This window comes from Lotus japonicus, chromosome 1 (assembly GCF_012489685.1).
Source record: "Lotus japonicus ecotype B-129 chromosome 1, LjGifu_v1.2".
Classification (NCBI taxonomy): domain Eukaryota; kingdom Viridiplantae; phylum Streptophyta; class Magnoliopsida; order Fabales; family Fabaceae; genus Lotus; species Lotus japonicus.
In genome coordinates this window covers 84,478,777-84,504,492 of record NC_080041.1, presented here as the reverse complement: position 1 = coordinate 84,504,492, position 25,716 = coordinate 84,478,777, and the positions used below count along the sequence as shown (strand labels likewise).

The window sequence follows — 25,716 nt, the reverse complement described above, 5'->3', positions numbered from 1 at the left end:
AAAATATTAAAATCTTCTTTTCAACTTTAGAGATTTCTTTATGTATATGTAACGTGAGATTTTGTTTTATATAAAAAGTATCATTATATTTTTTTAAACAATCATTATATTCTAAACTAATTGATTGATATTATGTTAAATTTCAAATAAAATCAAATGGGATACCAACCGAATGCATTCAGTTATAAATGGAGAGGAGAAATTTCTGCACCTAAAATTTATTGTCAAAACAAATCTATGATGGCTAATTTGAAATCTATGCAAAATTATTTTTGTCCGTTTAAGGTTCGTAAATTTTGTACAAAGTCTGATATATTGGTATTTTATGACTTCAAATAAACAAAATGATGTCATATTTTATGATTTATCTTTCACAACCCTAATTTGTGCTACTATCACATTCTTTTTTTCCCATGATTAATATGTGTTTATCATCTGCTTTATTATAATTGTTCTTACATTCTTAGTATGTTAATTTTTTTATAATTTAAAATATTGATCGATGTATTAAATACAATAGACACATTCTTTTTTTTTCCATGATTAATATGTGTTTATCATCTGCTTCATTATGATTTTTCTTACATTTTTAGTATCTTAAATTTTTTTATAATTTAAAATATGATCGATGTATCAAATACAATAAACATATTGCACGAGTAAAATAAACACTAGTTATAATGATTTTAAGAGAACAAAACAAATCCACGCATTAAAAATTGTGTATGATAGATAAAAAAAATAGAAAAAAAGAAAAATATCACGAGGAATTGAAGGGCAAATATGACATTTAAAGCGCACTCTGAAAACCGATTAGGTGAAGATGAAGAAACAGAACACGCATAACAGAAGAGAAGAAGAACGAGAAGAGAAGCACAACAAGGTGCAACACCGCTAACACTTCGGTGGCTGAGAACAACACAGAGCCTCGTCGATCCTTCACCGCGTGTTGCGTTTCCGATCTTTCATTTTCACCGAGCGCCGCCGTGTATCGATTCTTCCGGCGAACTTTACCTGACCGATTTTGGTGACATGGCGTGGAGGCACTTGATAACGCAGGTGAGCTATTCATCATCGATCGAACTTGTTTGGTTTTGTTTATTTCGTGAACCCTAAATTAGATTTTCAATTTTTTCGAGGGTTTTGATTTAGGATCAGATATATAGAGAAGATTTTCATTTTAGGGTTTCGAATTTGAACGAGATACTATAATATGGTATAGGAGTATTAGCATCTTCTTCTACAAGCTCAATTTTTCCTCCTGCTCAAATAAGCTTGACCTTAATCTTAGCATAGTTATGATGAAGAAATTAGATTTTTATGAGTGGAGATTTCTGCTGAAAATTTCTGTCTATATGTAATAGCATGTTTCGGATATCGGGGCATTTCGGTTGGGGATTGTTTGCTTTGAATTGAAAATGGAGGTAAGGTTGTTGGTTTGATGTACGCACTGGTATAATCGCTGAACTGCTGGTCGTTACTAATTATAGTGCATATTTTCTTGTTTTGCTTCTTGGGGACAATGTATTAGACACTAGGCGGGTAAGAATTTGTTGAGAACGTGGTGTTGGATGTATAATGGCTATTGATTAGCTTTAAGGTAAGACACCAACAATATCCAAATATTATTATGGGCCTTGCCTTGCAGTGGAGGACATTTTCAAAATTAGTTGCGTGTTTCGTCTGAAACTGACACACAATTAAACGCTTATATCCCATTTCCATTGTTTATGAAAGGTTTGTGTATATACGGATAAACTTGATGTATGAATTTTTGATCAAATGTGCTTATTTTTACATGTAGTCAGTTTCCAACTATGATCTGTATCTTGTATTAATTTTATTTGTTATTTAATTTTATGCTTTATTTTTACAGGTTACAAGACATCAATCAGAATTTGGAATGGTCAAAAATTTGTTGGCTAGAAGCTATTTGTCCGCTAATAAGTTTGGAGGCTTTACAAGTATGAAACTCTTGTTCATACAGCACATTTAGTTTGTGTTATGTGTTTCTATGAGCATTTGTTTTTGTTTCTCTTGTTTGGGGTAGAATTATTTTTCTCAACTATTTTGCTTAAGGTTTAACTTATGTTTTTTGTTGTTGTTGTGGAATTCATGATATATATATGTATTTGGTTCCTTATAGGATTAGTTATGTCTGTTTTATTCATTTGTGTTTGAAGGACCTGGAAACGACTAAGTTTTTATCTTACTTGTTCTTGTAGGGAATAGGCTTTGCCGCTCCCAGGAGAGATTCCAATCAAGCTATGTTGGTAATCTGGCCCGTCGAGCACGTGATGCAGATGAAGCCAGTGAAGTTGCTCATCTTAAAGAACTTTACCATCGAAATGATCCTGAAGCTGTGATTAGAGCATTTGAAAGTCAGCCATCTCTACATGCTAATCCTTCAGCGGTTTCTGAATATGTTAAAGCCCTAGTGAGAGCTGGGAGGCTGGATGAAAGTGAATTAGTGAAGACTCTGATAAGAGGTGACTATTTGGATAAAACTGCTTATTTTCTTTTGGCTGTATTTCCATATGTTGTGCCTTGCTCTATTTGACCTGTACTTCTTGTCAACATTGGCTTGCTGACTTGTTAACTTTGCTCAAGAAAAAAGGTGCTTTTTCACAAGAAGGAAACTAGAGATATGCTTTGAAGTGATGAATTTTTAAATAGAAAGCTCAGTTAATTACTACTCTGTCTAAAGGAACTAAGGAAGTACTGTACTGTGGTTGGGTCCTGTAAAATCTCAAGGCATGGATTTTTTTGTATTCCATTATGCATCCTAACTTGCTGAATATTGGGATTTGAGGTTAAATATTCTTCTGAATGTACTTGGTATGGCCTCTTTTTCAATTAGAAATGTATTTAAATAAGAATTCTTTGCCTTCTTCTCCATTTACTGTGAACTTATCGATGATCTAGGTTTTGAGGAAAATCATTATGCTACATGACCTGCAATATTGTCTGGGATTGAATGTTGACTATGAGCCAACAAGAAAATAAGCCTAATGACACAAAGATGGGTATGTTTGGATGGACAGGCAGTTACATAAGACAATATAGTATTAGAAATGCAGTTATTAGAAAGAAAGTGAAGTAGCTCCTGTGATAGGAAGGAAGGGATAGTTTGTTACGGGTAGTTGTTGATTAGCTGGCAGTTAGAATAACAGAAGCAGTTACTTGCTCAGTTAGTTAGTTAGCAGAGTCAGTCAGTTAGTTAGTAGAGTATATATAGTCTCTGTGATATACTGTAATGGCTATGTTGATGATAATAGAGTTCTTTCTCTCATTCTCTCTCTAATTCTCTCTCTCTCTCTATATATATATCTTCTTCCTATCTTCTTCCTATCCTAACATTGGTATTCAGAGCTTGCGATTCCTGGAGCGCCATGGCTGACGCTACGCGATTGCAGAGTGCGATTCGAGAAGCAGAGGAAAGGTTCGCAGCGACGATTGAACCCAGCATTGATGAGCGTATGCGTGGATTCGAAGAACGCATAAAACTGAGCATGGAGTCTCGATTCAATAGCTTCCAGGAGACGTTGAGAGGCGTTGGATTGCAGATGGCGGAGCTTTCTACGGCGCGTAGAACTCGTGGAGGTGGCGATGGCGAGCATCGTGTCGCAACGCGATTGACGCGTTTGGATTTTCCAAAATTCAACCGCGAAGATGTGGATTCTTGGCTCGCGAAGTGTGAGCGCTTCTTTGCGCTGGATTCAACACCAGAAGATGATCGAGTTGCTGTTGCTAGCATTGCACTCGATGAAAGTTCATTTCAATGGTTCCAGAGCTTGGAACAGAGCACGGTGGGAAGGCTTGCATGGAGGGAATTTGCTACAGCTGTCAAGATTCGTTTTGGTTTGGAATTTGAGTCTCCAATGGAGGAACTCAAACGTTTGGTGCAAACTGGAAGTTTGGATGAGTATCAGGAAGCGTTTGACAATCTCACAGGTCGCACTGAGTTAACAGAGGGCCAGAAATTGCAATGTTATTTGGGAGGTCTCAATGCAGAGCTTAGTAATGGAGTCAAGATGTTTGCTCCAAGAACTGTGTTAGAGGCTACAAGGATGGCGAAATTACAGGAGAGAAGCTTCGAATTGCTGCAGAAGCGCATGGTGCCTGTTTCTAGAGGTTATGGAAATTGGTCAGAGAAGAAGAATGTAAGTGTTCTTCCTGAAAAGAAAGCTTTTCAAACTGATAAGAAGGCACAGAATGATACTACACAGAAAAGCATTTTAGGGAAACCTAATTACACATTTCAAAAGAAGTTAACTCCTAAGGAATTGGATGAGCATCGTGCTCAAAACCTTTGTTTCTTTTGCCATGAGAAGTATTCTCCTGGTCATGAGTGCACACAGAGGAAGAAGTTGCAAGTGTTTTTGATGGAGGTACATGATGAAGAGCTACCTGAAGGGGAACAAGAAGGGGAAATGGAGGTAATTGACACAGCTTCTGGTGTTCCCAGAGTCTCTCTCAATGCTTTGAATGGGAATGGGGATTCTTCTGATGAACCTATGATGAGATTGACTGGTTGGATAGGGAAGAGGAAAATTTTTGTGCTTATGGACACAGGTAGCACACACAATTTTATTGACCAGAAATTGTGCAAAGCTAGCTTAGTAAAGTTGAAGCCCTTGCAACCTGTCAGCATCACAGTAGCAGATGGTGGTTTAATCCAAAGTTCTGGTTGGTGTGAAGATGTCCACTGGAAAATGCAAGGTTACAACTTCTCTGCCAACACTATAGCTATTCCTCTTACTAGTTGTGACTTGATTTTGGGAATGCAATGGCTGAAACAGTGGGGTAAGATTTCTTGGGACTTTGCAAACTTAGTTATGGAATTTAATATGGGAGGTATTCCTGTTGTTTTACATGCCATGGAGGAACAAGTACCCCGAGTAGTATCTACTACCAAGTTGAATCATATGATGTTAGAAGATAAAGTTTGCTGTATGTTGCACTTAATTCCTTGCTGTCAGGGGTTAGTTTGTTGCAATGTTACTACTGCTGAGACTGATTTGACACAGCAACAAGAATTGTTACTTCAAGATTTTCAGGATGTGTTTGAGGAGCCTAAATCTTTACCACCATTTAGAGGCATCCATGATCACAAAATCATTTTGAAGGAGGGCTCTAATCCTGTTTCCCTTAGGCCCTATAGATATCCTCCAGCACAGAAGGATGTGATAGACACTATGGTCAAGGACTTATTGAATTCAGGGGTCATCCAACCTAGTTCCTCTCCTTTTGCATCTCCAGTTGTGCTAGTTAAGAAGAAGGATGGCAGTTGGAGGATGTGTGTTGATTATAGGAGGTTGAATGAGATGACTATCAAAGCTAAATTTCCAATTCCTTTGGTAGAAGATCTGTTAGATGAATTGGGGGGGGGGGGGGGCAAAGGTCTTCTCTAAGTTGGATTTGAGGGCTGGATATCACCAATTGAGGATGAAGCCTGAAGATGTAGAGAAGACAGCTTTCCAAACACATTCAGGGCAATTTGAGTATGTGGTGATGCCTTTTGGCTTAACCAATGCTCCTTCTACATTTCAAGGTGCTATGAATTCCATTTTCTCAGCTCAATTAAGGAAGAGTGTCTTAATTTTCTTTGATGATATTCTTGTCTATAGTGCATCTGTGGAGGCCCATATTCAGCATCTCAGGGAAGTGTTCAGTATTCTCAGGGCTAATTCATTTTTTGTTAAAAGAAGCAAGTGTGCTTTCTTTACTCCTAGGATTGAATATTTGGGACATTTTATCACTGCCAATGGAGTGTCTACTGACCCAGCTAAAGTCCAGGCAGTACAAGACTGGCCCCAGCCCTCTACAGTGAAGCAATTAAGGGGTTTTTGGGGCCTTACTGGTTACTATAGAAGATTTGTGAAGGGCTATAGTATTGTGGCTTCTCCTCTCACTGATCTACTTAAGAAAGACAGCTTTATTTGGACTGAGGAAGCTCAATCTGCATTCCTTCAACTTAAACAAGCTATGATTCAAGCTCCTGTTTTAACTATCCCTGACTTGTCTAAACCTTTCATGGTGGAGACAGATGCTTCCAACACAGGTATTGGGGCTGTTTTGCTTCAAAATGCTCACCCAGTAGCCTTTATCAGCAAGGTTTTGTCTCCCAGAAATAGGTTGCTGTCAGTGTATGATAGAGAATTGTTGGCATTGGTACATGCAGTGACCAAGTGGCATCAATATCTGTCCATTCAGCCTTTTACTATTCTTACTGACCAACAAAGTTTGAAGTTCTTGTTAGAACAAAGATTGTCTACCCCAGCTCAATACAGATGGGTTACCAAGCTTATGGGTCTGTCCTATGTGATTCAATACAAGAAAGGCAAGGAGAATGTGGTGGCAGATGCTCTTTCTAGGGATACTCATGGGGAACTACTTCAGCTTTCAGTTTCCTCTATTTCCACAGAGTTATGGGATTGTATCCTCAAGGCTTATGGTGCAGATGTTGCTCTTCAACAATTGAAGAGTCAAGTGGTGGAGGATCCTACTGCTCACCCTCATTACACTGTGGTGGATGACATAGTGTTTAGGAAACACAAATTAGTGATCCCTGCGGATGTTCATGTTAAGGAGTTGATCCTCCAATGGTTGCACTCTTCTCATCAAGGAGGTCACTCTGGCATTAGGGCTTCTATTCATAGAATTAAGTCACTTTTTCATTGGAAAGGTATGAGTAAGGATGTTGCTCTCTTTATTCAAGCTTGTGAGACTTGCTTGCGATGCAAGTATGAGACTAGGGCTACTCCTGGACTGCTACAACCTTTGCCTATTCCCGGGGGCATTTGGCAAAGTATTGCCATGGATTTTATTGATAAACTTCCTTTGTCTCATGGGAAGGAAACTATTTGGGTAATTGTGGATAGATTGAGCAAATATGCTCATTTTATTCCTTTGTCCCACCCTTATACAGCTTCCAAGCTTGCTGACATTTTTCTGAAGGAAATCTATAAGTTGCATGGAGCTCCTGCCAACATTGTTAGTGATAGAGATTCTGTGTTCACTAGCAAATTTTGGTCCACTTTCTTGCAGCAGCTGGGCATTTCACAGAGCCTCACTACTGCCTATCATCCCCAATCTGATGGCCAAAGTGAAGTTCTCAATCGCTGCTTGGAGCACTATCTTAGATCTATGACGTGGCAAAGGCCAAAGGAATGGGTTAACTGGTTTCCTTTAGCTGAGTGGTGGTATAATACCACATATCATTCAGCCACACAAGCAACCCCATTTGAAGTTGTGTATGGTCAAGCACCTGCATTGCACCTGCCCTATTTCCCTCAAAGCACTAATTTGGAGGCCATTGACAGAAGTTTTGTGGCTCGGGAGGAGATGATTAGAAAGCTACAAGGCAACTTGGTTAGAGCTCAAGCTAGGATGAAGAGAATGGCTGATAGGCACAGGTCTGATAGGGAATTTCAGGTTGGAGATTGGGTGTTCTTGAAGCTGCAGCCTTATAGGCAGACTTCAACTCAGTACAGGGCCTCTGAAAAACTTTCTCCTCGATTCTTTGGGCCATATCAGGTGTTGTACAGGGTAGGCAAGGTGGCCTATACTTTGAGTCTACCACCCACATCCAGGGTTCATCCTACTTTTCATGTGTCTCTATTGAAGCCTTGTCCTGATCCTCAAGTTCCTATGCAACCTCTCCCTGAAGATTGGGGCAATCTGGATCAGCCAAGGGCTCCACTCAAGATCCTTCGGAGAAGGATGGTTCAGAAGAAGCATAGGGCTGTGACTGAAGTCCTGGTTCAGTGGCATGGTGAGATGCCAGAAGAAGCTACATGGGAAGTCTTATACATTTTGCAGAAGCAGTTTCCATTGTTTGATACCTCTGTGGACATTACTCCAGTTGATTTACCTGTTCTTCCTTGAGGTCAAGGAAGTGGTTATGGGGAGGGATATGTTACGGGTAGTTGTTGATTAGCTGGCAATAGCTGGCAGTTAGAATAACAGAAGCAGTTACTTGCTCAGTTAGTTAGTTAGCAGAGTCAGTCAGTTAGTTAGTTAGTAGAGTATATATAGTCTCTGTGATATACTGTAATGGCTATGTTGATGATAATAGAGTTCTTTCTCTCATTCTCTCTCTAATTCTCTCTCTCTCTCTCTCTATATCTTCTTCCTATCTTCTTCCTATCCTAACATAGTTTTAGATGGTTTTGGACATATGGGAAGAAGATTTTGTAGAAGCATCAATAAGGAGGGTTGAACCGATGGAATAGGTAAGGTAGAGGTAGAGGGAGATTGGGAAAAGTGGAAAACTATAAGCTGAACAATTAAAAAGAGAATTGGAGGTAAATATTATATCTTTGAACTTAATATATAATAGGCCATTGTGGCGCCGTGTGATTTATATAGTCGATCTCACCTAATGGGAAAATACTTAGTCGTGGTGGTTGTTTTGAATAAATTTATGGCATCACTATATTATTGAAATAGTAGAGCTAATTGCAATGTATTTGGGTCTCTGATCTTGGTTTACCTTAAACCAAGTAAAGTCTTTGAGCTGAGTATTCTTATGGTAAATTGGTAAATTAGTTTGTTTACTTATTTCCAACTTTTCATTTATCTTGTTGCATTCATCATAATCTTTTGTTGGGGATTATGAAGTTCGCTTAATATCTTCCAGTAGTAATCATTATAAACAAAATAGGATTGCTTTAATCTGTGCTTTATGCTGCAATTCTGCAATCACAATCACGATGCCTCTTTTGACCTTTCATGTAGTACTAGGACGAGTACGATTTTATAGGGCTTTCTCAAATGAGATAATTTAATGATGGAAGATGCTGAACAAAATCATATTTAGATCTCTGATTGAGTCTGTGAATTTCAAATTTGGCATTTCATTCTTGCGCTTGTTGAATTGTGTGATTCCTCTTCTTTTTCAATCAGCTATTTTGGACAGTCATTTCTTTAACAAATTTTACAGATTATAACCAAGAGGTGTCTGAAAATTTTCAGGTATTCCGAAATCAGGGAGAGAGGAAGACAGTTTGGGTGCCTTTTCAGCTCTTAGAAATGTGGGAAAATCTACAAAAGATGGAATTCTTGGAACTCCAGGTTCTCCTATTCATATGGTGGCTGCAGAAGGTGGGAATTTTAAAGAGCAGCTATGGCGTACAATTAGGTCTGTTGTAGTGGTCTTCCTCTTGATTTCTGGTGTAGGAGCACTCATTGAGGATAAAGGAATTAGTAAAGGTATTGCCATGTTGTTGTAACTTATGAACTGCTCAGACTAATTCATTATTGAATCTGAATTTGATGCGCACATTCTTTGTTATACTTTTCACCTTTCCTAGGACTTGGTATGAATGAGGAAGTGCAGCCCAGTGTGGAGACAAGTACTAAATTTAGTGACGTAAAAGGTGTTGATGAGGCAAAGGCAGAACTGGAAGAAATTGTTCACTACCTCCGAGATCCTAAGGTAGACTTCTTTGACATTATTTCATGCTCTCTCTCTTGCATGCATTTCTAGTACTCAAGCATGGGTCATTTTAAATAACTTGTAAATGAAGATAGAGCAATTTCATCATATTTATTAACATGTGTCTCAAGCATGGGTGATATACTCTCGTGACTGAAGGCCTTTATTATCATGTTGGATGACTTGTTTCCTTTGCAACAGCGCTTTACTCGTCTTGGTGGCAAGCTCCCCAAAGGGGTTTTGCTTGTTGGCCCGCCTGGCACGGGTAAAACAATGTTGGCAAGAGCTATTGCTGGAGAGGCTGGGGTTCCTTTCTTCTCATGCAGTGGAAGTGAATTTGAAGAGATGTTTGTTGGTGTTGGTGCACGAAGGGTGAGGGATCTTTTTACTGCTGCAAAAAAGCGGTCACCTTGTATAATCTTCATTGATGAGATCGATGCCATTGGAGCAAGTCGAAATGCAAAGGACCAAATGTACATGAAGATGACTTTAAATCAATTGCTTGTGGAGCTAGATGGATTCAAGCAAAATGATGGCATAATTGTGATTGCAGCTACTAATTTTCCAGAGTCATTAGATAAGGCTTTGGTAAGACCTGGGCGATTTGATCGCCATGTCGTTGTTCCCAATCCAGATGTAGAAGGAAGGCGTCAGATTCTAGAATCTCACATGTCAAAGGTATGCTTTTAATCCTTTGAAAAAATTTATCTAATCTTATGGCATGGGTTTCCTTATGAATTCTATCTTTTGAGGCAAAGTTCAGTGGTTACTCTGTATTGATGCAAAACTTTGCTGTAGCATATTTCTTTAACATATGATTCGGTATCCTGTGGATACTTCACAGTTCACACGAGCTCACACCCAGATTACTTTTTTCACTGTTTTCTATTTTGATGCGAGAGTTATGTAAATGTGCCATATATATATATATATATATATATATATATATATATATATATACATACCTGGGTAACTTTAGTATACCTTGCCATAATTGTGCAAGGTTATGGACTTGTTAGAAGGTAACTTTAATATGTTGGCATATTAAAGTATGTGTGTGTGTGTGTGTCTCTGTCTTTGTTCATTCCTGTTTGCCTATCTACTTGTTATGCTCATTTTCTTTTTCCATGAAGGTTCTGAAGGCTGATGATGTTGATCTAATGATCATTGCTCGAGGAACACCTGGGTTCTCTGGTGCTGACCTTGCAAACATGGTTAATATTGCGGCTCTTAAGGCTGCAATGGATGGTGCCAAAGCTGTGAGCATGCATGATTTAGAGTTTGCGAAGGATAAGATTATGATGGGAAGTGAACGCAAGTCGGCTGTTATATCTGATGAGTCGAGAAAGATGACTGCTTTCCACGAGGGTGGCCACGCCTTGGTGGCAATTCATACTGATGGAGCGCTTCCTGTTCACAAGGCAACTATAGTTCCCCGGGGTATGGCTCTTGGCATGGTTACTCAATTGCCTGAAGTTGATCAGACCAGTACGTCCCGCAAACAGATGCTTGCCCGACTAGATGTCTGCATGGGTGGCCGGGTTGCTGAAGAGTTGATTTTTGGAGAAAGTGAAGTAACTTCAGGTGCATCCTCAGATCTTTCTCATGCAACTAAACTGGCTAGGGCAATGGTTACTCAATATGGTATGAGCAGTGAAGTTGGACTTGCCACTCACAATTACAATGACGATGGGAGAAGCATGAGCTCAGAAACTAGGCTGCTTATTGAGAAAGAGGTGAGGAACTTGCTTGAGAGGGCTTATACCAATGCAAAAACTATTCTAACCACCCATGATAAGGAGCTTCAGGCACTTGCAAATGCTCTTCTAGAGCATGAGACACTTACAGGAAGTCAGATAAACGCTTTACTTGCTAAAGTTAACTCCCAGCAGCAGCAACAGCCACAAGTAGTTGAAACTCAGGGCAGTTCACGGTCCAATCCTGCTGCTGCTGCTGCTGCAGCGGCGGCCGCAGCTGCAGCTACTGCTGCAGCCAAGGCTCAAGGTGTTGCCCCAGTTGGATCTTAGCAGAAGATTGTGTAACCTGAAATGCTGCTAAATAACTACTACCGGATTAGAATGTGCAGATAGTATTATTCTGTGTTTTCCAGCTCAATCAGTGGAACTCAACTCTTGTATTCCTGGGTCAAGTTGACTCCATATTGTAGCGAGTTAAAGACCATGTAGGTTGCTCCCATTGATTTGTTTTAATAATTTCCGTATTATTTTTATATAGTTTTTTCATACGGCCAAACAATTATATATTTAACTTCAATTGTTCTTAATTATTTATTAGCTTCTCATCTCTTGTCTGACATGGATCGGATAAATTTTCCCCTTCAAACCATGAGCACCTCTAGTATGGATCACGGCCTATGTCAGTCATGAATAGGAAATGATCATCTCAATTAGAAAAAAATTGACCACCTCATTTATAATATTTACCGGCAGTATATATAAATGCCTCTATTCTCTTAGTGATTGTGAAGGTTTAGACTTTCACGCTAGAGAGAATGAAGTAACAAGGAAAAAATGGAAGGGGGAATATGTAGAGTATGGAGCTTTAAGATAAAACTTGGAGGGGCCAAACAAATTTAAATTTATTTTTTATATTAGCAGAGAAAAAAAAATCATGAAGCACAAGATTGAATTAGTCAATATACATATATCATCAATCTTTTGAATGAAATTGAAACAAAAATCTCATTTTAGTATCTGAATAAAATGAGGGGGTCACTCTCTAGTAAGACAAGAAGGAAATTAGTTAAGCCATTTAACATGTATGATTATGTCCTAATCGTATCATATTATATAAATAATTAAATACTTATGAGCAACAGAGCAAGGAACATGAGGGGACACAAACTGAGAAAAAGAATCGAAAGATAGATCATAGATCCAAGTGCCCATAGTAACCACGTGCACCCAAATTAAGACGACCTATCATTATCATGAACTTCACTTGTTGGTCATAAATGAGAAACCACTTGAAGTTACAAATTCACATGTTATTTATGAGCCTATAAAAAAAACATGTTATTTATGAAAGAAAGAAGAAAAAAAATAGGGTACATAAAGGGCTTGTTCTCTCCTTGTTTTACTTCCCTCCTCCATTTTTATTCTTTCTTCATTGTTTAACCTGACACTATCATGTGAAATATTCACATGATATCAGGTGCACTATTATGTGAAACTCTTCATTCATAAATATGCAAAAAAAAAAAAAAACGGTGCCGGCTAGGGTGGGGAACTTTCAAAATGGTTCACCGGTGGTCCAAGGGTCATAGTAGTAATTTACCAAATAAAAATATAAAAAAAATTGTAAAAAAAGAATCTTCTCTCCTCATTCTCACTCACGCTTCAGTGCCAAACAACTCTCACTTCAAGTTCTCCAGAATACAATCTCAATTCAAAAACCTTCAACAATAAACACCCAGATTAGCACCTAAACACACACTGAATCAGCAGTTAAACACACCCTGAATCAGCAGCAGGTAAACTTGGCACACACAAAATTTCAAACACTTCTTGTACAGGATTGACAATGAAACACACCCTGAATTGGAAAACAAAAAAAAGGCCTTAACTTTGTTGAAAATATATGATTTTTTAAGCACCCAGATCAGAAACAGAAAGTGGGTTATCTGGGTGGTGATGATCAACAGAAAGTGATGATCCCGCCCCCACCATGATGATGGTGATGGCTTCACGGCCATGAAGAGAAGAATGGTAACTCGTTGGAAGAAAGCTTGTGGTTGTCTTGTGGGTGGCCAGCGGTGGTGGTCTCATGGAGAGGGGAAAAAGAAGTGGTGGTACTGCACAAGGAAGGGAAAAAAGAGAAGATGGTGGCTCATGTGGTGCTGCGGGCACGCCGGAAATCACCTCCGGTGGCGGAGGACGGCGGAACGGCAAATTGGTTGAGGGGTTTTGTTGAGGACGATGAGGGGAGTGCAATGGTGGTGTTGTTTTCTCCAAATGATGAGTAATTCGCTGGAAATCGAGAGTTGAAGGTGGCGGTGGTTAGGGTTCTATGTTCTCTGTTTTACGTTGTCCATGGGGGTGGTGGTGGTGCGGCGGTACTCGTCCATGGGTGGTAGTGTAGCACGTGGTGGTGGCGGCTACCCTGTGAGGAAGGGAAGAAGGTGTGATGATCAAGGTTGACAAAATCGCGAGTCAACTCGTAGAATCGTACGATTCTATGATGTTACAAGGCCCCTACGTGTTGAATCGGTAGCAGAATCGCTATCGAGTAGAATCGGGTAGAATCGTCGTTGTTACAAGTAGAATCGTAGAATCACGAGTCGTCGCTGATTCTACTTTCTGGATTATGGAGAAAGATTTTGATGAAAACAATGAAGACTTGGATGTGGACAACTTGAATTTTGAAACTCTAAATGAAAATGAGAATGAGAGTTTGGATCTAGAGATTCTAGAGTAATAGAACCATGGTGAATGTGAAGAAGAAGAAGAAGAAAACGAAGATGAAGAAAATGAAGATGAAGTTGAATGGAATGATTATTATATGGATGTTAATTTGAATGAATTGTTTAACCTACATTAGTGCTCTTAAAGAGATTTTTATTTTATGTTAAGGTATTTTGTATGCATATATATGAATTTATAAGCATATAATATATTTATATATTTGTGGAATCGTAGCGTCCCTGCTACGTTTATACGAGTTTACAATTCTGCACCCCCTTTCCCGTCCTATGTAGAATCGCGATTCTGTCAACCTTGGTGATGATGATGATCATGGTGAAAGGAGAAAGGAGAAGATAGTATGGATCTGGAAATGTTAAGGTTTTTTTTTTAATAATAGGAGAAAGTGTATTACACTTTTACCCTTTTATTATCCTTTTAATCATAACCATTCATCTATAGAATATTCTTTGATTTCAAGATCTGACGGTTTTAAAGAGTGGACCACCGGTTGACCATTTTAAAAGTTCCTCACCCTAGCCGGCAAAAAAAAAACTCACATATTTAGTCTTTATACACGTATAGCTGGTAGGCCCAGGGTGATTAAATCAGATAGTATGATTATTGTCTAGTATTTAGTCTTCAGTTCACATGTAGTTTTGGAGGAAAATAGGATTTCCCTTGTAGAGATAGGTACCCTTAGGAAGGGTAGCAAATAGAAAGCATTTACAGATGTGTACAGCACCCCACGTCACTTTGCCTTCAGATCCGCGGGCACAAGTTTGTTGGGATCTATGCTTTGGCCCCAATTTCAGATTTTGACCATACCACTTAAGAAAAAGAAAAGTCTCTTCTGTAACTCTTGCTGATCATACTCGGTCTTTGAACCAAATGGTGCATTCTTCTCAAAACAAGTTGTCAACTGAGTTAATGCATGGTTATTTACAGATTACTTTGCAATCACTTCATTTTTTCTTATTAATACACATTCAATATTCATAGACATCTATTAAACCAAACGAGTTTTATATTATCATTATTGGTTAGGTTGAAGTATATATATTTTATTTAAGATGGCCACGAATTAGTTTCCATACATATTTGAATTAACGTTCATCATATCTGATAAAAGTGGAGCGATTTATGTTTAGTTTAGTACACTTACGTAAAAGTGATTTTTGTCGGGTTATATTATAATGTCAGTTATAAAATTTAACAATTAATTATGTTCATGACGTAAACTATCATCTCTCACTTTTATTTAAATTAATTTTAGGGCTAAAATCAATTTTTCAAAATAACTCTTAAAAACCATTTAAAAAAAAACTCTCAAAACATTAATATTTCCGTCCATAATTGATTTTACTCCATCAATATTCTAGGGTATTCCATTACGAAAAACAAAACATACACACTAATTTACTTTTAAAATAATACCTTTTTCATATAATATTGCTTAAACCTCATATTTTCTAAAGTATTCGATATGTGTCTGATGGTATGTTTGGGCACATGTTAGCATCCATGCTGATATGAACTCTTACTTCAAAACAAAAAGTGAACAATTTTTTTCTTATGAATTATATGAAAATGCATGCTTTCACTTTGAAATCATATCCAAACACACGCTAAGAAGTAAGAAGAGAGATAAATATGAAATTATATGCCTTTATAGAATCGATCTTACTATAGAATTGTTCTTACCAATAGCAACTTCTATAAGTGTTGATAAATTTGTGAAATAGAATATAGGAAAACAATTATGCCCACTAATACATGAACAAGTAGAGCAAAATTCATCATCTTCAATTCTTTTTCTTTTGTACTTATAAACAATTTAGTTTTTCTTTTTCCTTAACCAAAGTATCCTATAACCAATAACAATGAGACTAATCTCTCGTTCTACGATTTTCTAATCACAAGAGTTGAGAATCGAACCCTGAACTACAATCCTCAACCTACGTCAACCCACTTGGTTAGAAATTCTTTAGTTTTTGGTTTTTTACAAGAAACTATTTAGTTTGAACAATGTAGAGAATCCAATGTTTTGCTTAAACTAGAGGATTAAGTGTAACAAAAAAAAACTAGAGGATTAAGTAAACAGAGATCCATAGAAGATAATTAAGTATAAAGAATGACTAAATTTCAAACCAAAATTCCAAACCAGTTATAATATGCAGTTGCATTACTATAAAATCTTTGAAACAAATTAAAGCAACAATTACCACCCAAAACCCCAATTTTAGGGCTTCCATGGCCTAAATCTCTCAGTATTGTTTCCTGTCCATACAAATTTCATCTTCTCAAATCTCATCACAAATCAAAAGGCAATTATGGAAACCAAAAAGAATGAAACTTAAAAAAATATAATAAAAAAAGAGAAAGAGTTGATGATTGGATTGATTATTGGTTAATAATAATATTTTGATTAAGGCAATAATAATAATAATAATAATAATCAATCAATCAATCAAAGACTCACAAAAAAAAAACTAGAATGAGAATTTCCAGATCTTGATTCGAAGATCCACCTTACATTCAGAGTTGATAACGGAAGCCACCGCCGGCGACTTTCCGGCGGGCACCGTCCCTCTGATTCCGGTACACCTCACTCGAATCCCCACCTTCTTGCTCTTCAGCCACTCCATCTTCATCTTCACCTTCGTATCCATCTGAATCGTCACCGGAAACCCCTTCCTCGCCTTCAACCCCGATCTCAAGCTACTCAGCGACTCCGTGTCCAGATCCTGCGACCCGGAAACCACCGCACGGAGGCTCGTCTGGTTGTTCTTGTCGGACCCGAACGCGGTGAGCGACCCGTTACCGATTTGCACGGAATCTGAGAACGCGGTGACGGAGAACGGCTCGTAGAAGAAGATAAGGTGGTTGTTGGGATTCTTCGCGATGAGGGTGAGGTTGAAGAGTGTGGTGAGGTGCGGCGGCGAGTCGGCGGAGGTGGTGAGGTTCATCTTGGCAATGCGGAGGTTGGTGATGGAGAATTCCGGGCGGTGAGGGCGGTAGAGGACGTAGAGTGCCGCGCCGACAATGGCGGCGGCGAGCGCGGCGAAGAGGAGGATGAGGATTGTCCAGAAGCAGCAGCAGCAACAGAGGCTCCGGTTGGAGCGGTGGCGGCGGTTGTAGTGCGACTGGGGACGGTACATTTGGCGGTTGGGGTTGTAGAGCTGGTTTTTCACAGGGCCGCCGGGGTTGCCGTTGGTGGCGGCGACGCCGTTAACTAGGCCGTTGGGTTTGGTGGTTGGTTCAGTCATTTTTGGGGATAGAATGGGAAATTGGAATGAGATCCAGAAATTGATAGTGGAGTGAGTGAAGAGAACAGAGAGAGTATAAAAGAGGAATGAAAGACAGAAGAAGAGTGAGTGGAAGAGATAGGTACCTAGAACCAAAAGTGGATGCTTCCACCTCACCAATTTTTTTTTTTTTTTTTTTTGGCTTAAGACTTCTTTTTATGCTTTGTAATAATTAGGTTTTTTTTAATATCTTTTTCTTTTTCACTTGCTTAACCTGGATTTCAGAGATTATTCTCCATGTCTAATTTCAAAAATAGCAATACTCAACATGTAACTTAAATGGTGAGAGTTGGTGGACATATGAGTTAAAAATGGAAGGTTTATATAGAGCTGTAATTTATCTTTTTGATGTATCATAAGTAATTATAGGTTTAAGCATGTATTTGAGATCATAACACAACTCTTATATTGACAACGAGAATTAAACTCACAAACTTCCTTTCTTTAGTCTATTGATTAATTTCTTTATCATTGGTACTCGCGCGAAGTGATCAATGATGGTCATAAAATATGCGTCATTCTTATGAGTGAAAAACTGAAGATCGAACCTCCGACTTTATAATTAAGGGACAAAATTGTTAGAGTCTCACATTGGCTAGAGATGTGGCCAAGCAATTGCTTATATATGGTTGTGCAAACCTTAACTCTTGAGCTAGCTTTTGGGTTGAGTTAGGCCTCCTTCAAGAGATGTGGCCAAGCAATTGCTTATATTTGGTTGTGCAAACCATAACTCTTGAGCTAACTTTTAGGTTGAGTTAGGCCCCCTTCATGGTATCAGAGTCAATGGTTGTTTGACCATGGGTCTGTGCCCCTATCCTAGGTTCATTTGTTGTGGAGACCTTCCATATTTGGGCCACCCGTTTCATTCCACGCTCCAGATGTTCTACACTGGGCGTGAGAGGGTGTGTTAGAGTCCCACATTGACAACTATTATAAGAAATCTTGTGGTTGTGTGCATCTAATTTTCGTGTAATGATAATGTAAGGTATCTAAGGTGTGGTTCGTGGCAATTAAATGATTTGATGATATTATAAGAGTTGAAAGCCAAATCATGGTTTTAATGAATGTGCCGTGTCGTATAATATAGCATGACACACACGTCGTTCGCTCGCTGGGATGTTTCTATTCCCATCAAGAAGTTTTGCCGGTTTCGCAACATGGGATTGACTTTGAGTGAGCTCTCGGGAACATGGGGTCCATTCAATTTTTTATTTTATTTCTTATTGTATTTTCACACTGACTTTCTTTCTCAAAATAGTAAATTATCACTTTTCACTTTTTTTTTTCTCTCTTTCCTATAACAACATATACTCACATTATTTTTACTTATTAATTACGGAGGTGTTTATATCACACACAACTCCATCTTATATGCTTATCTTAGATGCTTTAATAGAAATTAGGGTTAAATATGTTTTTATCCTTCTAAATATAATGAGTTTTGAACCTTAGAAAATAGTAATTTGATCTTTACTACTCCATCCGTTCCTATTTAACTGTCCATTTTGAGTTGAGACACACATATTAAGAGTGTGATTAGTTTTGTTGATTTTTAGAAAAAGTGAGGATTTTTTTCTATTTTACCATTTAAAGTATGTGTTATCTCTCCTCATTTATTGTATTGACAAGGGCATTTGTTGTAAAAACATCATTTAATGTTCTCTTGAAATGCTAAGTGAACAGTTAAATAGGAACAAAACAATTTCTTCAAAGTGGACAGTTAAATAGGAACGAAGGAAGCATTAGAGAATTGTTTAATTTTAGTCATCGTTTGGATCTCAGCTCGGCCTAAATGCTTAATGACCATAGGTGTTTATGTGACATTGACAACATTTAATGAGCATGAATGACCTTCCTCAGATAACGCATTGTCACCGTCATACTGAATTTATCAGCATTTAATGAGCATAAATGGTCTTCCTAAAATTGTGCAGAATCTTATGGGCTACGGTCGGTCGATATCAACACAATAACTTAACTTAGTGACCCGATAGGCCGGTACGTAAGGCAGAGAGTGCTTAAATATATAATATACCACATCAATAATATTTAGGATATACACTTTATGGAATTAACTAAATACCTAATTGAAGTATAATAGTTCATGATTAATTTAAGACTATGGTTTATCTTAATTTTATGTCGAAGCTTAAATATTGGTGCACTGCAATGTAGTAATACTCTCCATTTTTTCTTTAACTATTTAGAAAGGGAAAAAACACACATATTAAGAAGTGATATCCATCACCAACAACTATGACTAGTTCACTTGCCCCGGGTTCTCATACTAAGCAGTAACGGTTGACCACAATATTCGCTTCATTTTCATAGGTGATGATCAAACCTCCGATCTCATGGTTAAGGGACGAAGCAAGCTAACCATTATGCCATCTTGTGATTAATATTAAAATAAATATTGTTATCTAAAAGAACACCATGATTAATCAGGTTAGGCACACAATTAGATCAAATCACTAGGGTGTTTTTATCAAAATCATGCTTATAAATTGTTAAATATAGCAAATGAGTTGAAAACTATGAAATTCTAACCACATCATTATAAGTCTAATAACTTACTGAATATAAAATCTCAACCCAAGAGTAGAACAATTAAAATAATTAAAAATCAGTCTTATTGGTACACACTACTGCTTGTGGCTATAAACGGCTGCCAGGCCACAACCCTAATCAATCCATTAGTTTGGAAGTAGGGTTGGCATTGGGCCCCGTGGGTGCGGGTTTGGCAATTCCCACACCCAAACCCAAACTTAACACCCAAACCCAAACCCAAACCCAAATTTAATATGGGTGCAAAAGTTAAACCTAAACCCAGACCCCTGGGTTTCGGGTTACCCGAACCCAAACAAAAAACCCAATGTGAGCACCGAACCGGCAAAAAATAAAAAATATCGACCCGGAAGCAACATGTACATAAGAGAACAACATGAACATAAGCTGATTATGAACATAAGTCAACTTATTAACTTTAAAGAAAACTCTACTTAGTAACTTTAATAATATATATAAGGGCTGGTAATTACATGTATAAGGCTTCGGATTTGGGTGCGGGTTTAATCAATCTCACACCCAAACCCAAACATGTTTTAAAATTTGGGTGAAACCCAAACCCGAACCCAAACCCAAAGAAATCGGGTTTCGCCCGAAATTTCGGGTCGGGTTCGGGTTGGGCCCCGCGGTTTGGGTTTTTCTGCCATCTCTATTTGAAAGATGCCTTAACTTTTTTTTTTTGGTCAATGAAGATGCCTTAACTGAAAAAGGGTAAAAGGCGTAGAGCTATGAAAGCAACTTCCATGGTTATGTTTGGTAAACCAAGCTAATTAGACCAACTCAAGTTTTGGGAAAGGCCCACTTTGACATCAAGAGCAAATGACCTTGTGTAGCCTATTCTTAATTCTTATTTTGGCCTCATATCATGATATAGCAAAAATATAAATCAAATCACATGATATATATGTGTGTGGATGTACGTAACTTAGCATTACATCTTTTATTTGACAAAATTATTTTTGATTAAATAAAAAACAAAAGCTGGCTTATCTTTACACCATTGGTTTTTTTACTGTTCAATACTTCAATACACTATTAGATGAACTACTTTTCAGTTTAAACAGATTGGACACTTGATCTGTTCACTGATTTTTCAAAAGAAATCAAAGTGTTTTTCTTTTTGTCTTCAAAAGAAATTAAACTCTAAAGTCTAAACAGCAAATATGATCCATAATGGAGTTGGATGGTCAGGGGGGCAGAGAAAATGAAAGATCACCGAACGTAATACAAATAAACAATCATGTATACATGGGTACAGCCACATGATTGTGAATATATTAGAGTCATAAATCAAAGTTATTCAAAAGGACAAAGCAAGAAGCATGTGAAGGAAGCATAAATTTGCCAAGTTGCATCAAGACTGGCAACACGTGTCAAACTTTTTTTTATGTGAGTCCAGAATGCTTCAGATGCAGAAGATCACAATCTTGAGTAAATCATGGTATGTTATTCTCACATCCAACAAAAACAAATTTGAGAAAAACAAAAATTCAATAGTGTTACATACAAAATCTCAATGCCTCAAGTTGGTATAGATCAATATGCTCTGACAGTAGTTCCAATATTGACAAGTGAGATGATAAATGACAAAGAAAGAAACAATTCAAGTTAGAAACCTCTTTGTCTGTCACTTGAGGTCCTCAGCAATACCTATCTGATATAATCTGAAATGCATGATCTTCTCACCAGACAAGTGCAGTTTGATGTTGACAGAGATTCCTTCTTATAATAGAAAAGAATTTGGCTCCACTATACAGCTAAACTAATTAGACACATCTTTGGAAACATTTCTACAATTGATTTTAAAGTCCGAATCAATTCTGGGGAAAGGCTCCGGGGTTTCAAAATTAGTAGTGATGAAAGGGGGGAAGAGAACTTCATTTGGTTTGCTGGCTTACACAATCGTTAGGCATTTTTACTCATTACTGTAACATCTCTGGCATCTACGAGCAGTTGAACAATCATAGATTCTCTCTGCCTTTTCAAAGCCGATCTTTAAGATCAACTAACCTATCATCAAGTCAATAAATATGTAAGAACAAGAGTTCCATCTCTTCTTAGGGGGCAGCAGTTAGAAGAGGTGAGACACAATAAAGTGCATGTTCGGATGCGAGGTAGAAAATCATGGTAAAACCAAAATCATGGTGGACAGAAGCAGAAGTCAAGGGAAGTTGCTTCTTTCCACCATGATTTTGGCTTCACTATGCTTTTCTATAGTGTATCCAATCATGCACAAAGACTGTTTGATACATCAATTTGTACAAGGAAGCAATAGAGCCACAAGACATTTTGATGAAATACCTTTGAAATTTGAGCTCCCTGTAAAAGAGCATTATGCTGAGAAAAATTGGAATCAGCGCTAAGCACAAGTGTTCCAAAGAATGCCCACTGATAACGTACTTACTTACATGGAACATTTTTTTGTCAGTAACACCTTCGAACTTTGCAAGCAGATAAATCCCTGTGCCAAAGAAGTTTTTGATTAAAAGCGTATCCAAAATAAAATTAGGGAAATGTTTTCATGTTACGAAAAGTAAGCAGAACGAAACACACAATATGTACGTGCCATTATAATATCATGGTTTTAACTTTAACCATTTTCCTGAATAATTCACTCTCCATAATCTTTCTCCTGATTGGCGCTTTCTCATTTCATTGGTTTCGTTAAAAAAAAAATTCATGCCATATAGCATCACTCATAAAATTAATATAACATGGCTATTTCTGAACTTGTATATCCTCAATTCATGTGTTAACAGCAGCTTTACTTTCTTCAAAATTTACATAATTCGTGGACAGGGGGAATGAAAACACAAAATAATCCATGTGATTTTCAAAAGATAGACAATAACTATGCTTAGGCCCCACTCTGGATCAGCTTCTAACTTATGGGAAATTCTCAACTGACATAAGTATTTGCTTCTTAGCTTATGAAAAGTCCATACCAGTTTAAAGGTGGTTATAGATAAGTAAGATGAGGAAGTCAAATGAAAAAAATTGAAGTGTAGAAGCTGGTTTTGACTCTTGCAGAAAGTTTTTTTCTTCTCTTATAAGTGCTTGTTGAAAACTTCATTGGCACTGTCTAAGCTAGCAAATGTGCAAGAGGTGGTCACTGGTAAGGGTTATTCTTCAAACAACAAGACGCATGTCTTGAGTTGAATGGTGAAATTTTCCCAACGTAATGGCCACCTAAAATTAAGGGTAATCAAAACATGTCCTTGATAGAATAATGAAGAACAAAACATGAACTGCAACATGGTTTAAGACATTAACCTAAAATTGTTTAATCTTCTTCTAAAATAGTGGGTTTTAAGGGTAATCAAAACATGTCCTTGCCTTCCATAAATAAAGATGAAAGTATAGTAGTTAGTAGTTACGATGAAACTGGGGGCTTACACAAGACATAGGAGTTATATCAGTCAAGTGTGAGGCAATGGAACTTGTTCCTTCGGAACTGATCATTGCTTATGAGGGAGAAGACAAACTGAGTACAAATAAGTCTCTAACTTTAAACTCTAAAAGTGGACAGATCAATAAAATGGTGTTGTTAAGCCTTGGACCTTCTCAAATCAGGATACACATCAAATCAGAAACTAGATTCTAAATCACACCAAAATATTTAAAAGCCAAAACACAATAGTTGATGAAGCCTAAAAACTAGCCCCGTCATGACTTGTATCATCTTTGATAGGATTCTATATTTCTTCTTTCTATATAATTAATCAGAATAGTCACTTGAATCAATCAAGGAGAAGACAATCTTCCTTTATCCCATTCTAACTGGTTTATACGTAAACACCTATAACTTCCATTCAAATACAAAATCATTAAAGCCATCCACTACTAACCATCAGAACTATAGCCAATGAACTAACTACTAAGAAGTGAAATTACAGCGTCCTTTCTACATCAGACATTCTAAGTTTGTGTGAGATATCCACCCAAACTTAATCTATTTCAAAAAAGCTGTCAATGGCATAAGGGTTTACTTCTTCTATCACGGTCTTCTACCCTTGTTACTAACTTCATTAGAGAAATTACGGCACGAGTCTAGAGAGATTATTGACATAAAAGCGCTAAATAAGCAAAGCATTGTTCAGGTTGCTAAAAACAAATTGCTTCACATATTGATATTATAGATGTATCTAAGGAACAGGAAGTGAAATAGAGACCTTGTCAAGCAAAATAAAACATTGACACATTTTCAGAACCATGGCATACCTGTACACCAAAACCAATATCTGGAGTGAGTATATCTGGAGCGGTACATAAATGCTATTACTGGAACAGCTAGAGGCAGAATAAACTGGAAGATCATGCAGAACCGAATATCATTACAAAATCTGCAACCAACTAGCAGACAGAATTCAGTATTAAACTTGCACACATTTTCAGAACCATGGCTTGATGTATTAGAATTCCAATACAAAATAGGCAAGAACTTCAAAAAAATTTGAAAAACAAAAACTAACCGTTCATAAAGTACACAAAGAAAGGCAGCAACAAAGAGAGCAAACATACAACACAACCCAATCCTGTGGCCCAATCTTTCAACAACCAAACTAGACAAAAGAGAGGAGACGACCACCATCATCTGCCATTGACAAAAAAGGTCAGTTTCTTAATGAAAGAAAGAAAAAATTGGTGGTGCCCCAAAGCCTCACAAGTCACATCACAGTGCACCCACCCAGTCAATCATGAATCATACAGTTTGAATATGCCCTATTGCCCTCCATTGGGTTTAATATAAATTCAAAACAAAAAAGCAAATCGAAGATGGACAAGGACAAGAATCACAGAATAAACAAAGAGTGTAGATTCATTCACACTGCACTTTCTCTTTAATCTCATTTCACTCACATTTTCTTCCTATCTCGCTCCTATCACATCATCTATCATATCTCTTCTCTTCTCTTCCTGCACCTCACCATGTATAGGTAGGTGTGTTTCGAGTGTCAATGAAACACTATACTAAACATAGAGGACATGTAAGAAACAAACACTAACCGGTAAAGTGTCCCACAACACACGATGATCATCAGGCTTCAAATGGTAATAAGCAGATCCAAAAGCCACCCCTGCTATTCCAGCATAGAACAACGCCCAAGACACCACCTCTCCTTGAGAACTACAACAAACAAACAAACAATCTCAGTTAAGTTAACACTTAACAGTTGAAATTCCAAAACAAAACACAGTTTTGCTACCCAAACCTGATGTTGAAGACGCCTCCTTCAAGAGCAAGAACAAAACCCAGAACACCCACAACTAAAAATGGAAAACTTGTCATCACATTCAACGTGTTGGGCACTCCTGTAAAATCCAAAATCAAATCAAACAGAAGATCGATCCAGCAACCGAAGCAGAATTGATTGATTCTTACCGAGAAGATTGCGATTGTCAACGAACTGGTGGCGGGTTGGAGAGCGAGGAATTGTGGGAGTGAAGAAGATGAAGCACATGCAACACAGAAAAGCTACTCCCAACACTCGAGGATTGGTCTTCCACCTTCTGCTGCGTTGATTCGCCACCCAACCCATCATTCTCCTCTGCGCGCGCTTTGATGATTTTGGTTGACTTTGTCGGAAAACAGAGCAGTGAAAGTGAATCAGAATTTGATAAGTTTGAGGTTTTGTGTTCGATTTGGATTTTGATTTTGACTTGACTTCACAGTCAGTTCCTTCAAAAGGAACCCAAAATGGAATACTTGTGTTTTGGATTGATTTTTATTAATTCCGATAGGTCCCACGTGTGCCTCCTAGATGAAAATGATGGCTTCTCACCTCAAATTCACCTACAAGAAGAGAGGGTTGCATTAAATCAAACTGTACTGCGTTTGGAATAGTTTATTTGAGATGATAGATACCAAAATAGGTGTAATTTTATTCTCTTCTTTGAAATCTTAAGGTATGAAAAGTGAGTCTTGAGCTAAAAAAAACTTGGTAGTTAGACGCGAACCTTTCATAATTGTTACACT

General features: G+C 37.7%; 3 protein-coding genes across 4 annotated transcripts; 1 reads left to right on the top strand and 2 right to left on the bottom strand.

Annotated features, from left to right (window-relative positions):
- The first annotated feature begins 813 nt into the window (after positions 1-813).
- LOC130724747 (ATP-dependent zinc metalloprotease FTSH 4, mitochondrial-like) lies at positions 814-11,744 on the top strand. Its single transcript, XM_057576035.1, has 7 exons — positions 814-1,059; positions 1,877-1,964; positions 2,226-2,489; positions 8,980-9,216; positions 9,318-9,442; positions 9,644-10,120; positions 10,576-11,744. Exons 1-7 carry the CDS (start codon positions 1,033-1,035, stop codon positions 11,467-11,469), a joined length of 2,112 nt encoding a protein of 703 aa, XP_057432018.1. The 5' UTR covers positions 814-1,032; the 3' UTR covers positions 11,470-11,744.
- A 4,275-nt stretch (positions 11,745-16,019) lies between these two features.
- LOC130724710 (NDR1/HIN1-like protein 6) lies at positions 16,020-17,238 on the bottom strand. Its single transcript, XM_057576004.1, has one exon. The coding sequence runs from the start codon at positions 17,130-17,132 to the stop codon at positions 16,356-16,358; it is 777 nt and encodes a 258-aa protein (XP_057431987.1). The 5' UTR covers positions 17,133-17,238; the 3' UTR covers positions 16,020-16,355.
- Positions 17,239-21,166: 3,928 nt separating this feature from the next.
- Positions 21,167-25,436, bottom strand: LOC130724696 (uncharacterized). Of its 2 annotated transcripts, none has more exons than XM_057575992.1 (7): positions 25,123-25,436; positions 24,953-25,052; positions 24,747-24,867; positions 24,212-24,333; positions 23,961-24,082; positions 22,041-22,200; positions 21,167-21,744 (listed from the first exon to the last, which is right to left on the bottom strand). In XM_057575992.1, the coding sequence occupies exons 1-7, from the start codon at positions 25,280-25,282 to the stop codon at positions 21,741-21,743; spliced, it is 789 nt and encodes a 262-aa protein (XP_057431975.1). In that variant the 5' UTR covers positions 25,283-25,436; the 3' UTR covers positions 21,167-21,740. The 2 variants fall into 2 exon arrangements, with proteins under 2 accessions (XP_057431975.1, XP_057431967.1); XM_057575984.1 differs by having other exon boundaries at positions 21,167-21,749; positions 25,123-25,435.
- Between the last annotated feature and the right edge of the window lie 280 nt (positions 25,437-25,716).